General features: G+C 38.4%; 2 protein-coding genes across 2 annotated transcripts in view; one reads left to right on the forward strand and one right to left on the reverse strand.

Annotated features, from left to right (window-relative positions):
• LOC139744644 (cytochrome P450 10-like) overlaps window positions 1-3,952 on the forward strand; it is a 64,179-nt gene extending 60,227 nt beyond the window's left edge. Inside the window, exons 7-10 of the mRNA XM_071655074.1 lie at window positions 79-245; window positions 865-943; window positions 1,723-1,926; window positions 2,558-3,952. Of these exons, the coding sequence (XP_071511175.1) occupies window positions 79-245; window positions 865-943; window positions 1,723-1,926; window positions 2,558-2,671 (564 nt within the window). The 3' untranslated portion in view covers window positions 2,672-3,952. The remainder of the gene's footprint in view (window positions 1-78; window positions 246-864; window positions 944-1,722; window positions 1,927-2,557) is intronic.
• Window positions 3,953-8,497: 4,545 nt separating this feature from the next.
• The window catches only part of LOC139744637 (monomeric sarcosine oxidase-like), an 8,560-nt gene continuing 1,622 nt past the window's right edge, over window positions 8,498-15,435 (reverse strand). Inside the window, exons 3-8 of the mRNA XM_071655067.1 lie at window positions 14,760-14,951; window positions 11,633-11,843; window positions 10,837-11,003; window positions 10,045-10,234; window positions 9,543-9,676; window positions 8,498-8,666 (exon numbers count right to left, since the gene is read on the reverse strand). Of these exons, the coding sequence (XP_071511168.1) occupies window positions 8,498-8,666; window positions 9,543-9,676; window positions 10,045-10,234; window positions 10,837-11,003; window positions 11,633-11,843; window positions 14,760-14,951 (1,063 nt within the window). The remainder of the gene's footprint in view (window positions 8,667-9,542; window positions 9,677-10,044; window positions 10,235-10,836; window positions 11,004-11,632; window positions 11,844-14,759; window positions 14,952-15,435) is intronic.

Genomic DNA, 15,435 nt, shown 5'->3' on the forward strand with positions numbered 1-15,435 from the left:
TAGCTTGTCAAATCAATCTGAAATACTGTTGTTTCTGTCTGAATTACTGAACTGATTTTCTTTTTTGCATGCTTTCAGACCGCGAGCACACTGGCGTTTAACCTGTACTGCTTGGCCAAGAACCCTGAAGTCCAGGAGAGAGTGTACGAAGAGATCCAGAGGGCCATACCGGATGGGATGCCCATCACTCCAAACAAATTGCAAAATCTCCCTTATCTCAAAGCATGCATCAAGGAGACTGTGAGGTAAGCGAACCTCCAAGATTTAGAGGTGTTGTGAGAGTCACATATCCACCCCCACTATAGTCATAATGATCTGTTGCCTTCGGGATGTTTTGATTCTGCGTTAAGCTTGTACATGAAGCGCCCGCTTCCCGGTTTTAAATATGTTAAGAATTCAAAATACTATGATAATTATAACATGAGAGTGTTAAAGTGTTCCTGTACTCTATTCATAGTAATTTTTGTGCTAAGTACTTTTGAAAAGTCTTCTGAAATGTGAAAGGCATTTTTTTTTTTGCCAGTGCACTAACTTTGTTGATACTGTGATGTTTCACTTGATCATTCATTACCATGTTCACTTCCGTTAAATGGAGTACGACATGATGAAGTTACTACGTGCATTGCAAAAGGTTAACGTTTACAGTACACCAGTATACGATCTCTATATCGTAAACGAGGGGAACGTGTAAATACCAGTTACGTGATGGGTAAAAGTGATAATAGATTGTGTGATTTATAGTAACTTCCGATAGTTGTTTTCCAACTGCCAGTATAGAGCAATGTTTAACAAATGCGCCTGTGTTCATGTGTCAAGAACAGAACTGAAAGAACCCTTGTTTACTTTTGATTTTATTTTCAACAGGCTGTTTCCAACTGTTGATGGAACGAACCGAATTCCTTCGAGGGAGATCGCTTTGGCTGGTTACAGAATCCCACCAGACGTAAGTAGCCTAGATCAGCTATAAGTACACTAAAGTAGTGAGGTTTGTAAGCTATTTAGACAGAGATCAAATCCAGTTTCAACGCAGGTTGCGACAAATGCAACGCACACTGCCTGATTGTTATATGGCTTTTACCGTTATGTCGTGTTCATCACGAACGGCAATATTTTTAATGGAGGATTTATTGCTTAGCGTAGCGTCACGTCACGGACGATTTTGCGACCGATGAACGATTTTCTCTTTAAAGCTGCAATACCTCATTTCGGGAAATCGTTCGTTTACACTCTACATGCAGATGAAAGAAACAATTAATACCTAGTACAGCTAAGACTTGCGGATTGATATGTTTTCTCATACCATTATTATGTTCCAAGTGCGAGATGATATCGTTATGTAGTTTAAAATATCTTGTGGCTGCACTCACGACTATTCCGAAATCTCTTTCTTGTCTCATCTGTTCTAACACTCCATATGATAGACTGATATTTCCTACAACTCGCTGCCTAAATTTCTCCACCACAACAGAAAGTATTCCGTTTACTGTGTCATTGTGTCTGTTCCATTTCACTCTCGATAAACCTTGGTAGATAAAGTGTCAAGAACATTAAAAAATATGATGATGATGATGATGATGATGATGATGATGGAGATGGCAGCAATGATAAAGACACTCGTGAATAAACAGTCAGTCAAAGAATGAAGCTGTTACATTTATTAGCTCTCCGCCCCTTGGTAGGGGGAAATTAAACATCTCGGCCATATAATTCTTCCCACTGCAGACCATCGTTAGAATTCACTGCATAGCCGGCCTGATGGAGGAATACTTCCCATCGCCGGAGAAGTTCAAGCCGGAGAGATGGCTCCGCGGCGACAAGGAGTGCGAGAACGTCGACCCGTACCTCATCCTCCCCTTCGGCCACGGCTCCCGCATGTGTACGGGAAGGCGGATGGCCGAGCAGGATCTCTACATCATGCTCATCAAGGTATGTCCCGGATGATAAAAACATCTGCGTCTTTAACGACTTGGCAATGAAAGGATTAAATGCAAAACAAAAAACAAAACAGAACAAAAAAAAATGTATCCATTTGTATCAACTTCAGATATTTGAGACTGTAGCTTCTGAAAACAGGAAATAATTCAAATATATGGGATAAGTAAATGATATCTTCAAAAATATTTCATGTTATGTAACGAGTACGCAGAATCATTGGAAAGATTTAGTTTTTTTTTTCATCTGATGAGGGCTTGCCCTGTAAATAACTTTGAAAATGACGTTGATCTGTTTTTGTATTCAAACTCTTCATTATGTGTGTTTTGTTTGTTGTGCCACAAAGTTTCTTGCATATGTGAAGGAGATAGGGTAACATACCACATATTGCAGTCAGACTATCAGAATGACATCATGGATTAGATATGTATTTGCATGAGTGCGATATATCATAAGGAATCATCTCTTAGGTAGGGAGGAGTGAGTCGTTGCTTACATCAACAGTAATCGACAATAGTGACGATGATGGACTACAAGCAATGCCTATCAGCCTATGGGTTATTAACTACAAGAAGGTTCCACAGATGATTGATTGTTCGTATGACTTCTCACTTCCTGTTTGCAGCTCATCAAGAATTTCAAGATCGAGTGGCATCACGAGGAAGACATGGAACTTCTCTTCAGACTGACCAATGTGCCGGACAGACCTGCGCAGTTCAAGTTTGTAGAACGCACGTGACATTATCCAGCCAATGAACGCGTTCCTTTATAGTCCGCGCCAGACCGGGAAAGATGAGCGCAGGGACGGACACTTGTGTTGTGTGTTGTTGTTGACTGTACATTCAATGCGTGCGTGTTCTTGTTGTGTTGCCCGCTCCGATCGAATCTGTGACGGACAGATAATGTGTACTTTGGATCTTTCCGCCGAAGTGACGAATCATGTCGTGCTTTCCCGCACGTGGAGAGTCAAATCATACAGCACAAAAAGCCTGCTTCAACAGTAATTACATACAACTTTGACATCGAGCGCCAGTCGGAAATCTAGCAACAACACATTCAGGACGAGATCGAATTTCATGCCTGAACCAGCTTTCTGCAAACATTTATGTTAAAGTATTCCGTATTTCAAATACTTTAAGACAGTCCCTATGTTGGTTCTGTGTGGTTTTTGTATTTCTGCTCAATATTTGCCCCGTAATGAAGTAGAGTTATACCTCACGTTTGCAGGGTACATTGGACGCTTACTACGATGAATACATTTGAACATCAATTTCCGTAAATCTTCACAGCATTGCCGTTAAAACATAATGTTAATTTTCTCATTAATCACACACGCACATACATACATTCGTCACAGTCTGAGAGTGCCTTCAACTTTCAGTTGGATTCCAATCGCCCTTGGCTGAAAATCAAGAATGCACAGCAGATTTCAAATTAGCCCCTGTGCAGGTGCTAACTTGGCTTGTCGAACTGACGCCAGCAAGTTCCTTGCGGTCGCAGTGGTTTACACTTGCTATCTATACCCTCAGTGGATGTCCTTGTACTGGTTACTGAACTGTTTGAGAAGTATGTTCAGAGTTGCTGCTTGCCGATGACGTAGGGGGCGTACATTCGTCCTGCTCGGAAAGATGACGTCATTCATAGTACACATGTATACATTTAGATTTGATATAGGGTGTCTTTAAAGTCTTCATGCGCAGTAAGATGTAACTACAACCCGGAAATGTGTGTCTCATTTTGCACGGAACAAGAAGTGTATCAACATAATTTCAAAATGACATATCTGGAAAAAAAAAAGAGACGACAGCAGCATTGCTGAATTCACATTGTGGGAAACACTGTCTTCTGGGCGGTTGATCACTATATTAAATGAAGTACTTTAATAGAGAGCTGTGAGGTCTGAATTCATGCATTGTATGTATCTTATTGTATAGATCGTTTTCTTGCTGTATTCTGATTGTACGCGATATTCATGAACTTGTAAAGATATTCCTACCCAAGTGCCTGCAGCGACACACGATAACCCTGATCGTTCCTCGTTTACGTCACCCTGACGTCATTTCGGTTCTATAACAAAAAAAAAAAAGTCGAAGAGAATTGAGGATGCTTGTGCAAAAATGTTGAAATAAATATGCCGCTACTGAGTGAGAAGAGTTTCTGGCTTATGCACACGAAGCGAATTAGTTTGGAAAAGATTTAGACTAACAGCGGACGCAAGACGCAGATAACCTAACAGATCCGACTAGGTTGTGTGGCCATGTTTCTTAGGCTGTCGCATTTTCTTCCTTTCCATACCTCCGTCAAAGGTGGCGCCCTCCCCAGTCGTGTTCGGATTGGATTAGCAACAGAATCGTGCAGGCACGCGATTTGCACGCTGCTGGCCTTGCTGATTTACAAATGAGCAAACCGTCAAGCTATTTAGTAATGAACAATGTTGACGAAAGACTATCGATCAAAGCAGTTGACTTTCAACATTGAAAAAAAAGAAACATTTCGTCTTCAGTTTCCCTGATAAGAAATTGGCTTTCATTAACTAAATGCGCAGTCGGGGAGAAAGATGTTGCAAATACCGGAAATGCGATAGAGAAGAAAGTCTAAAGCTTTACACCTCCTTACCCTTTGTCTTGCATCGTGTGTATTCTCCATACTTAATTTTACCAAATTCAGTAACTTTATCATATTGTGTGTAGTGTTATATAAGATAGAGTTTCATGTGCCATTCATCATAGTCATATGGTTATGTGTGATGTTTTTAATACTCGTTTCCGAGGTCTCTGTAAAGGAAATTATTGTAAATGTGTACATATTGTGGCAATTTTGGGCGTGCCACGGGGTTTACGTGTATATATGTACATAACATTTTTCAAAACGGAGTTTATATTTTAAGGGCTTCAAAACCTGTATGTCAGTCGTATTATTATCACTATATATTGAACAAACAGTTATTTTTTTGAAAGAAAAACTTATGAGTGTTTGCGTCTCATTAATAGAAATTGTACAAAATGATATATTATTTACATTCTACTGGTATAACAAATCGCCAAATTCTGTGCATAATATTCTGATTTACTGTGATGCTATGGATACACTTGTTGCAGCTGCGTTGCTTGCATTTGAGTAGATATTTTAGCGATATGCCCGACTTTATTGAAATCTGTAATGCATCTCTGTCAGTAGTTTATGTTAATGTTTATTATTTAATCTGCATCATCAACTTCCTTTATAAACAAAATGTGTGTTTCCTTCCTGGTTTTTTTTTTTTTTTTTGGTTATATCAATTGTACCGTTGTTTTGACACAGTATCTAGATTGTTTTTTGATTACGGACATGCCGTGTCACAATACCTTGGCAAAACTCTTCCGGTATGTCGGCAGGTTTATGTTTGTTGTTCTTAACTTCAGTAATATTTGCTTCAGAGTGTCCGTCAAGATTTGTTGACAGCGCTTGAACACATAATCGTGTAAGAACACATTTATACTCCGCGATCATTAGCATGAAGATCTGGATGTGATGTAATTTATTCTATCGAACTGCAGGTTTTATTCCGCTACACATGGTGGGTATTGTTTATGTACTGGTTCTATTTATCATTGGTTGTAGACTGGCATGCCAGAAACAGGGGAAAAATCATTACAGTTGACTTTAGCCGCATTTCTTGCCGTATTCTACTTGAATCACGAAACGATGGAACGTTTGTGTCATTATTGATCTGACTCTCGACTAAACAGAGACGCGCTGTAACCATGGTAACGGTATAGTTGAGTCCCGAAAGGGTAGTGGTGATATTATGCTACTAATGGAAAATGTTAAACTTCACTTAAAACGCTGTGATTGACTTTTAAAATGAATCCTAGAATCGCATATTCGAGTAATAAACTAACGCTCTTTGAAGTGTCGAACGACAACTCATCAAATTGACTTCTCGCACGAGATGCTAATTTTAGGGCATGGTATTAATTTCTGACGTTTTATTGTTGGCATTATCCCTCTGATGTGAAAGCGATTAAAAGATAACTCTGGAAGTCTTCGAAAGGACAAGCATATTAATTGTATATTTTAGTCTTACAGCTGAACACATGGCTAGTATTACTTCCATTATTTGATTTCTTTTATCAGCCTGTGATGAGCTTTTCCAAGTAATTGACGAATGAGAAAGTTATATTTTTATCCATAACATTGAAAGATTTCAAATGCTTTTAATTACAGTTGACAGATGTCCTGAATTTTTTTTTTAATGATTTCTTCTTTTAGAAAAGGCTTAAACGACGAATAATTATGATTAACTCCACACTTTTTTTTTCTGAATGACAGATGCTTTCAAGTTGGTGAAACAATTTGTGATTATGGGAATGAAATATTTGTTTAAACATGAAAACTGATTAGGCTTCCTACCAAGTAATTAAGAAGGATGCATAATAGGTCTAAAAGATAACAACTCAATTTACACCAATCTTCTCGGTGCTTAAAACGGACAGACAAATAAAGTCTATTTAAATGTCCAGTAAAATTAACAAACGTAGTACTTACGATTTGTACACAATAATGCATTGTGTTAACATGTTTTTTCTCACACATAAGATTGTTTATACAGCCCAGTGCGGGCATACTTATTTGCTGGTCACAGTTAAAAACAGCAGACTGACTTGTGCAGAAGTAGCGCAGAATCTGCTAGATATTGTATTCTATTACGCCTCGTAGCTGTCACTATATCACTGGTATTATGAGACAGAAATCAAAATAAATATGCACCAATCACGTGGGGAAGTGAGAATAATTATCCCATCTTTTCTCACGTGCACTTCTTGTTTTTTGTCCAATGAATGATGTGAAGTTTGAATGATGTGATGTTTAAGGGGTGATATACCTTTGATTGAGACGGGCTTCAGGTTTTCGACTTTTTTTGTGAGAAAATAAGAAATCCTTTATGAAATATAAAAGAGCATGCAATTCTAAGAGGAATTGGTATTGAAATGGCTGAGGTATCCAAAAGCAAAGAGGTCCTATAAAAGGTGGGACCCAACTGTCATCAGGACCACTTTCCTTCACTTTGTCTTTGGATATCTCGGCCATTTCAAAACCGATCTTCATCAAATAAACTTTGAATTCCTCTTAGAATTGCGTGCTCTTTCATATTTCATGAATGGTTTCTAATCATCTCGCAAAAAAAAATTGAATCCCCAACTCAACCAAAACTTGATCATCCCTTTAAAGGTTGTGATGAAGAATGGCAGTGAGAGTGACGTCATGGAAACGATGACGACAGATCTAGTCGTAGACTATTGGAGATGGAGACGTGCTCGCCGATCTCATTCAGAATCTTTCTGAGATTCGCCCTGATGATTTCCATAGCGGAAGAATAAGAAGAAGACCACATTCCCAAAAAGGAATATTACAACCGGCTCGAGTAGGAGACTACCAGTATTACGTTTCCATATTCCGCGTTATAGACTTCCCACTTGTGAAGTCCTTTTTCAGGGCTTGTACCAACTAAGCCACCTTTCTAACCAATACGTTCATTCGTCATCTTACGATTAGTACGCGTACGTACTGTGCCTCATGTTATCAACATCGCAGCGAGGGCAAGTTTTATTCACACATTTTTTTTACATGATAAAACATGGGATATACATGGAAAACAAGACAATGAAACAATGATTGCAATCTGTCATTCAAAGGGTGGCTCAATCGTATATGGCACAACGGTATGCTTATACAACAATTATTATTCTTAGATTTCAGATGTCACAAACCAGGGAAAGAACAGAGGTAAGAATACAACAAGGAATATCAGCATGACAAGAACGATCCAACTAGCCATGATTAATGAATACCATCATGTCCACTAAGAAAATTCTTTGGCCAAATCCATCAAGCCTGTGAACTTGACACGTTCTCTTTCATTATTTATGGAACTATAGTAGATTCATCATACGTACAGGTATTCTTTTCGTGATTTTCATAAAAATAGTTATAGTACACGCACAAATTCGCTTTTCTCCTATAGGACTTCAAAGCCGAGTAAGAACAGAGCCAGCCACTCCCTCTCCCACTGCAATTGTCAGAATAAGATGAAACCAGTAGATCGCGTACACAGAGGTTTCCAGGGAGTAAAACCAACCAACAAACAAGTATTAATGATATTGAAAATTTCCTGTATTGCGATTTTTTTTCAAAGGTTCTAATCGTGATTCTATGAGCAGATGTAAGATTTATTCCGCAGTCAAAAAGTAGCGCATACATGTATTTATTTGCAATGAGCATTGGCTGTCAAAGATGGCGCTATTGCACTTCTGTTATCATCAACTATGTTTTCTGTGCCTGACTGCTAGAAAATATAAATTCTTCAGAGTACAATTATATTGGCCTGTTATGTAGACATATGAATACGAATAAACTTCAAATTAAAAAAAAAAATCATTATAATGTCATATTTAAATGAAAATTTTACACCAATCTAATTTATTGCTTGATTCAATCAGGTAGTAAACTTTGGCACGAAATGATATATCGCTTTTAGCCGTTGGCAGCGTGCAGGAGAGCTGCATAATGATCTGTATGAGCAGGTTCACAGTTTCGATGATGTGAGGTCCTGCTCACGTATACCGAGCCGGAAGCAGGGCTTGTAGGAGGGATCCGTGATGGCATCTCTGTCCATGTTAAAGAAGCTGATGTCAAAGTCGGTCCGCCCATCAACGGCAAGCTGGCTCAGAATCTTGCCCAGCACTCCGGCAAATCTGGGTTGGTAACCATAGAAACTAAAGAAATTGTAAGTATTGTATAAATTGTATAATAACGATTAGACCGTCTTAGAAGATTCTTGCTACTCGATTGGTCGAGCACTCATCACATGACATCGCCTGAAAAGAACCTTTACACGCTTTCGCTATCGCGCGTGCCAATTCCGTGGAGCAGATTTTTGATTGCACGCGATAACACCATAAACCGTGATTATTGCTTTTATAAGCTTTTCAGCAAACTTGCAGTCTGAAAAAAAAAGCTTTTCATTGTGTTGGAACCACGATTTAAACAACGTCAAGGTGCTGCATGAAACAAGGTGTGATTGATCTTCAATAGTGCAATGGATCAAAATGTTTCGCATTCAACAATGGTATTGATCTTATGGTGCCATAACACGTATGGATATGCAAAGTCATTCATATTGTTAGATTTTGATAATTCATAACTTAACGAAACATCTTAAGACACATTTTCCTTTCAATAGCCCATTATTCGACGATATTTTGCATGATTTACGTATCATTCAATAATTCGCCATGTCAATTTTCCTCTACAATATTCCAATATCAAAACAGAACCATCGCATGCACGCTTTTGAAGGAAGAACAGAGGACTGAATTTTATCAATGTGGCTGCATTTTGGCAATTGTCCGTTTCTTCAACGTATATCTCATTGGTACCCTTCAAAAGATTATGATTATGATTAGAAACAAAGACAAACAAATATAAAATAGCTCCAATCATCACTTTTCCGTTGAATAGCTGCAGTGTTCTCAACATCACCTTTGTAGACAAGAATGTAAGAAAGAATGGATCAAACTAAAGTAAACAACTTTCGATGAATGAAAACTTCTCTATTTGGTAGCACTCACTTGTAGGCGTGACCAGCACCGCAGCAGAAAATGACGTGAGGGTAACCAGTCTTGCGGCAGTTGTCAATCACAAAGTGTCTGTCTGGCGTCATGGCGTAGAGACAGGTCTTTGTGTACAGGATTGGTCCTAGAGCCTGAATGTACAGGGAGCGAACACAGGTAAGTTTTCTGCCATTTACATCACCATCATCATCAATAATACCTCCCTCCCACAGCGTATGTTTTATTTCTGGATGTATTCATTTTTTTTTTTCGAACAAGGGGAGTCGACTGGCTGGACTTTTAAATAAACGCATAAATGTTTATCAACCTCAGCAGAACTCAAATCAGGTACCAAGCTTGGTAACGTTACCGCACTCAGCACTGGAAGAACAAGTGCCTCACATAGACAAAGGTATACAGATTTTTATAGAAGACCAGAAACTGTTTTCATTGTTGATATTTTTGTGTTTGTTCTTTTCTGTGTGTAGATTTTGATTCCAGTGGCAATTCTAATACACACCCTCGGACACAATTCCGCTATGACACTCTCCGCCCTCAATTCCCTCTCTCGGTCCGGAACGAACGTGCGAGTGGAGGCAGTGACGGGTGGACCTGCTGCATCGAGACCAACCTTAAAGCCGGTATTGCCGTGAATTGGCAGGGCGTAGACAGACGGCTCAAGACCAGGACGAAAACAGAATACAGGAAAACTGTAACGAATAGTTGAATATAAAATGACTAAGGTTCCAGGGCGAACAGGTAATTCAATACTCAACATTGATGTTTTCCTCTAAATCAGAACCAAAGTAATTTTATATGCACATGTAGATCATTCCGTAGAGTTCTTGCATCGGGTTTCTTTCTTCGACTAAGTTTGAGTAACGTATCATAAATCATACTAAGTGTGAAATACACACAAGTAATGATACTAGAGTCAAGAATAGAATGTGAAATATTCTACGGGTAAGGAGTCTGGCAACACGGCACTTTCTTGAAATTTTGAGATAAACTCCTTTCGAACTGTACGTACTCAAAGACTTCTGCTTTGAAAACGAAATCATAGCTGATAGAAATGTGGGGCAAGCAACCCAGAAGGTTAATCCATATGTTGTCAAGATTAATGTAAAAGATTGAAATATTTTACCTTGAATAAGTGTAATTAATTAATGTACAAGCCAATCTTCTAAACGTGACGTTAACAGCAGTTATCCTCGCAGAGTTGGAAGAGGAATTGATAACTCCCTTGACTCTTCAAGCAAATTCTGCACAGAACACTCTGCCAGATAGATCCTGATCCCTTTAATGCCTATACCTCTCCTTGGTGAATTCCTTCATGTGGGGCGTGGCGTAGTAGGTGACCTGCTCCTGGGTGACGGTGAGTGGTATCTTCACCCCAACAGACGACAAGACTTCGTTCATCCAGGCACCTGCTGCGATCACAACCTTCTTGCACAGGAAGTCCCCTTTGGTTGTACAGACCTGATTAAGAAGATATTCCCAAAAATCTAATTAAGTCTTCTTATTTAGGAATGGAGCCCCTATGTAACATCTATATTCAGAGATATTAAAGGACGATTTCTGGACCAGAAATTGCGTGATATAATGGGAGGGGGGGGGGAGAGGGAGGGATTTACAAGCACAACAATGAAAATGTTATCAGAATCGGAATAACAATAAGAAAGTTACCAAATGCTAAAGAGTATGACAGTTATGAGCTGATGATGTCATCAGCGAACAATTTCTCATTGAAACAAAAAACAAAAAACAAAAAAAAATGGTGAGAATTCAATGTTTTTGCTATAAAGGTGTAAAATATATATATATGTTTTCCGGCTTAAAAAGCTTTCAAATTCTCATCAGTCAGACACAATTAGGATTTAAGGCTTAGGTCAAATAAAAATATGGAAATTTCAAGATTTCGCATGGTGTTTTGTGTACAGGTTGTAGATATAACTAAGCTATGTATGCATGCATATGATTATGTATGTGTGTGTGTGTGTGTGTGTGTGTGTGTGTATGTGTATGTGTGTGTATTTTCTAGCAGAGGAGGGAAGACAATACCTATCGGATTACAATGATTTTACAGGTGTAGGTTCGATTCTTCCTACCTTTGTCAAGTTACCCTGCTTCGTCAACTTCATAACGGCAGCATTTTCGACGATGGTGGCGCCGTGCAGTCGTGCCAGCTGGGTATGGATAGCGTTACCCATGGCAGCGTCTACCAGACCAGATTCTTGCTGGTACAGACACACCCATTCTGGTGTTGAGTTGAACTGAGGAAACTTGTGGCGCAGACGTTCCCCTTCCAGTCTCTCATACCTGGACACCAGTTTGAATTGAAAATGGATTATGTTCATATTCCGAAGGTTCGTTAATCAGAAAATAAAATAAGATTACTAATGAAAATGAAATGAGGTTCGTCATTTTGAAGGTTCGTTTTCCGAAACACACAAATTCCATTCACCAAGATGTTCGTTAATCCGAAAATGAAATAGGGTTCCTTAATCCGCACATTGTTACAGTGTTCCGACAGTTCGTCATTCCGAAGGTTCGTAATTCCTAAAATGAAATAAGGTTCGTAATTCCGGAGGTTCGCTATAGAGAAAAAAAAAGGTCCATGCTAACGCACCTTCGGAATTAGGAACCGTATTTCGTGTTCGGATTAACGAGCCTTCGAAATAACTACGTTCATTTTTTTCTTCTTTTTTTGTTTTGTTTTGACTGAAGAACCTTTGGAATGAATCTTACTATATTTTTTTTTCTAATTTAAGAACCTTCCTTATAACGAACTATTACCTTGAAAATACATGTATGTCACCCGGAATATAAGTAGTCGTTATCATAATGTACTTGACAGATGGGGTAAAAACATGAAATGAAAAAATCCCTAAGTGACGTGTTTTCCCCCCATACTTGGTTGTATGCAGTGAACAACCACAAAGTAGTTTTGGAATGTCTTTGCACTTTCTATGATATTGTGATGGAAGTTGCAGGCTATGTTTCAAAAGATTACCAGAGTCTTATCACGGACGAGAAGCATGGATTGGACAATCAACAGAGAAGAGTCAAGCAAAAAATAAAAACAAACAGACAAACAAACACACTGATTACCCGACAAAAAAAAAAAAAAAAACCGGAACACACAACACAAAACTACTGCAACAGTACAATAAAACAAACACACACACACACACACACACACACACACTCGCGAAAAGAGCAGGGAAGAAAAAATGAAAATAAGGCATAAGTACTGTATTCTTTTAAATTTCAGTAGTATTCTAGATTAGTTTTTCCAGCAACCATTTAAGACATACAGAATAAAGAAATTACCCCGATAAATAGACATTATGACAGTAGAGTTTGTGCAAGCAATGTTTTCATGCACGACCTGTAGAGAGAAAAATCTGAATCAAGGATTCTAATTGTTGGAAACAGATAGGGAAATATAAATTTGCTCCTTCTCATCGCTCTTGAAACCACTGCTACAAAATAAAGTTCAAGAATCATCCATCATAGACGCTATAGGTGATTGCAGAGTAAACATCATGGTCGTAATGCACAATGTTCTAGATCTTTAGTATATGTGGATAACACGAGTAAAGAAAGGGGAAGATATAGGAGAGTGAGAATCAGATTGGAAAATCATAAACCTTTGTAATAATATTCATGTGGCGTGGCAAATAGAACATAAAATCTGAGCTAATGATGTGCTTTAGGGCTACTACTTCCAACAGTGTAAATGTGCTACAAGTCACGAGGCTGTCACTTTATACCCTGGGGATTCTGTCAATTTCGTGTCGACCGCATTTCGATGATCCATCTGATATAACATTTATGCAGGTCACGCCTCTAAATAATGTCGGAACAGAATCTATCATGACAAGACAAACAAAATTTGCACTCAATTGTCTACGATATCACAGCTGATGACTCAATGCTGTGAAGTTTCAATACATGTACTACTACACTGCAAAAAGTCCGGTGTTAAATAGTGAACACCGAGCTGGTGTTAAATTTTCGGTGCTCATTTACGGTGTTAAATTAACACCCCCGGGTGTCATTTCCACATTTTAAACTGTTTTTTGAAGAGTTTCTTAGTAACTGCACTTCTTGTTGATTTTTAATTTAAACAAGACGATCAAGAATTTTACATTAAAATACTAGATTTTTGAAAAAATGTGAAAATAAATTTACACCAAAGTAACACCAGCTGGTGTGGTCCCTTATTGAATCTGGACGGGTGTTAAACCATTGATATTAACACCAACAAATATCAAATCAACACCATGTGGTGTCATTTTTGAATTAACACCAATACAGTGTCAAAATAACACCAGGTACAATGTCAAATTAACACCACGAAGTGTCAGGTGAACACTTTTCAACACCATCACAGTGCATTTTTAACACCTGTGGGTGTGGTCCTTTATTGAAGTTTGATCGGTGATAGATTTAACACCCGTGGTGTTAAATTTAACACCCATGTTTTTACAGTGTAGTATACAGATATGGTTTTAGTGCCTGCGTTTAAGGTTAATCTACCGACAGACAGAATCATGATGTACAGTTTTCTACTCTACGAATCACTGATAACATGCATCTGATTCTCGAAAATAACAATGTTAAGATAGTAATAATTATAATTATAATCATAATAATTACAATTTCAACGATTATAATCATACAGGACATTAATGATATAAAAACAACACTAACAATATTGAACATTATTATCACAGTAAGGATAACTATCATAAAAACAATGGGAACATAAATCATGGTATTGATGACAATAATAATTCTAAAACGAATAAGGTTCGTTGTTCTGAAGGTCCGTTAGTACACTTACATTGTACAATGTACCTTTTTTCATTTTCGGATTAATAAACCTTCGGACCGATTACAAACCTTATTTCATTATCGGATTAACAAATCTTCGGGGTAACGAACTTTCGAAAGAACAAACCTTATGTTATTCTCGGTTCAACGAACCTTCGGAACAACGAACGTTCCAAATGTATAATGCCACAATATGTTTTTTAATTGACGAACCCTTTTTTCATTTTCTGAGTAACGAACATCTAGGTGTATAGGAATTTTTTTGTGTTTCGGAAGAACGAACTTTACGACAAAATGAACTTTATTTCGTCTTGGGAATAACGAACCTTCCGAATAACGAACATCAACCAATTTCTTACATTGCCCGCCATCATTTGTCTCATTAAAACTTACCTTACATTTGCAGCATCCATGGCTTCGGCATAATGTTTCACCATCTTTTCTCCCAGTGTACCCCTCTTGGTGATGTCCAAGCCACCAGTCTTGTACACCACCTGTAGCCCGGACTCTCTCTCCGCCTCCGCCCATGCCTCGTAGGCACCTTTGGCCAGCTGTACGTACTCCGGGTCGCTGTAGGAAAGACGGCTGAAGCACACACAAAAAGTTTACTTTAAACATGACAGGAATCTTTCTCTGCGTTCCAAATTCTGTGTTCACGGGTCAAAATCAGGATTTGGGATTGGTAGCATAATCTGTCAACAACGTTTCCTTCTTTAAGTTTTGTTCACTGGCACTTATGGATCGATCTATAGGTTTCTACTTCTTTCGTCTGTGTGATTTCTGTCCGAGGAATTTCACCAAATTAGCTGAACTTTGATTCCATCATTCTAATTCTTCTTCATATTCGACCTGTAATTTACTTCTGTGTACTGCCACTTTTCTATCCATGCTTTCCTTTCGTTTATCAGAATGCCTATACATGAATTGGTAGTAACGTATGTATAAAAACTATCAATCGCCCAGATCACGACTGTATTAGAATTCGAGGTCACATCATTCAAAACTTCCCGCGGCATGGTTGTCAATTTTATCCGACTCTTCCAGAAACAGATATACAACCGAAATTTCT

Source organism: Diadema antillarum, unplaced genomic scaffold, assembly GCF_040938485.1.
Source record: "Diadema antillarum isolate AM-2024a unplaced genomic scaffold, OU_Dant_1.0 seq00001199_RagTag, whole genome shotgun sequence".
Taxonomy (NCBI): Eukaryota; Metazoa; Echinodermata; class Echinoidea; order Diadematoida; family Diadematidae; genus Diadema; species Diadema antillarum.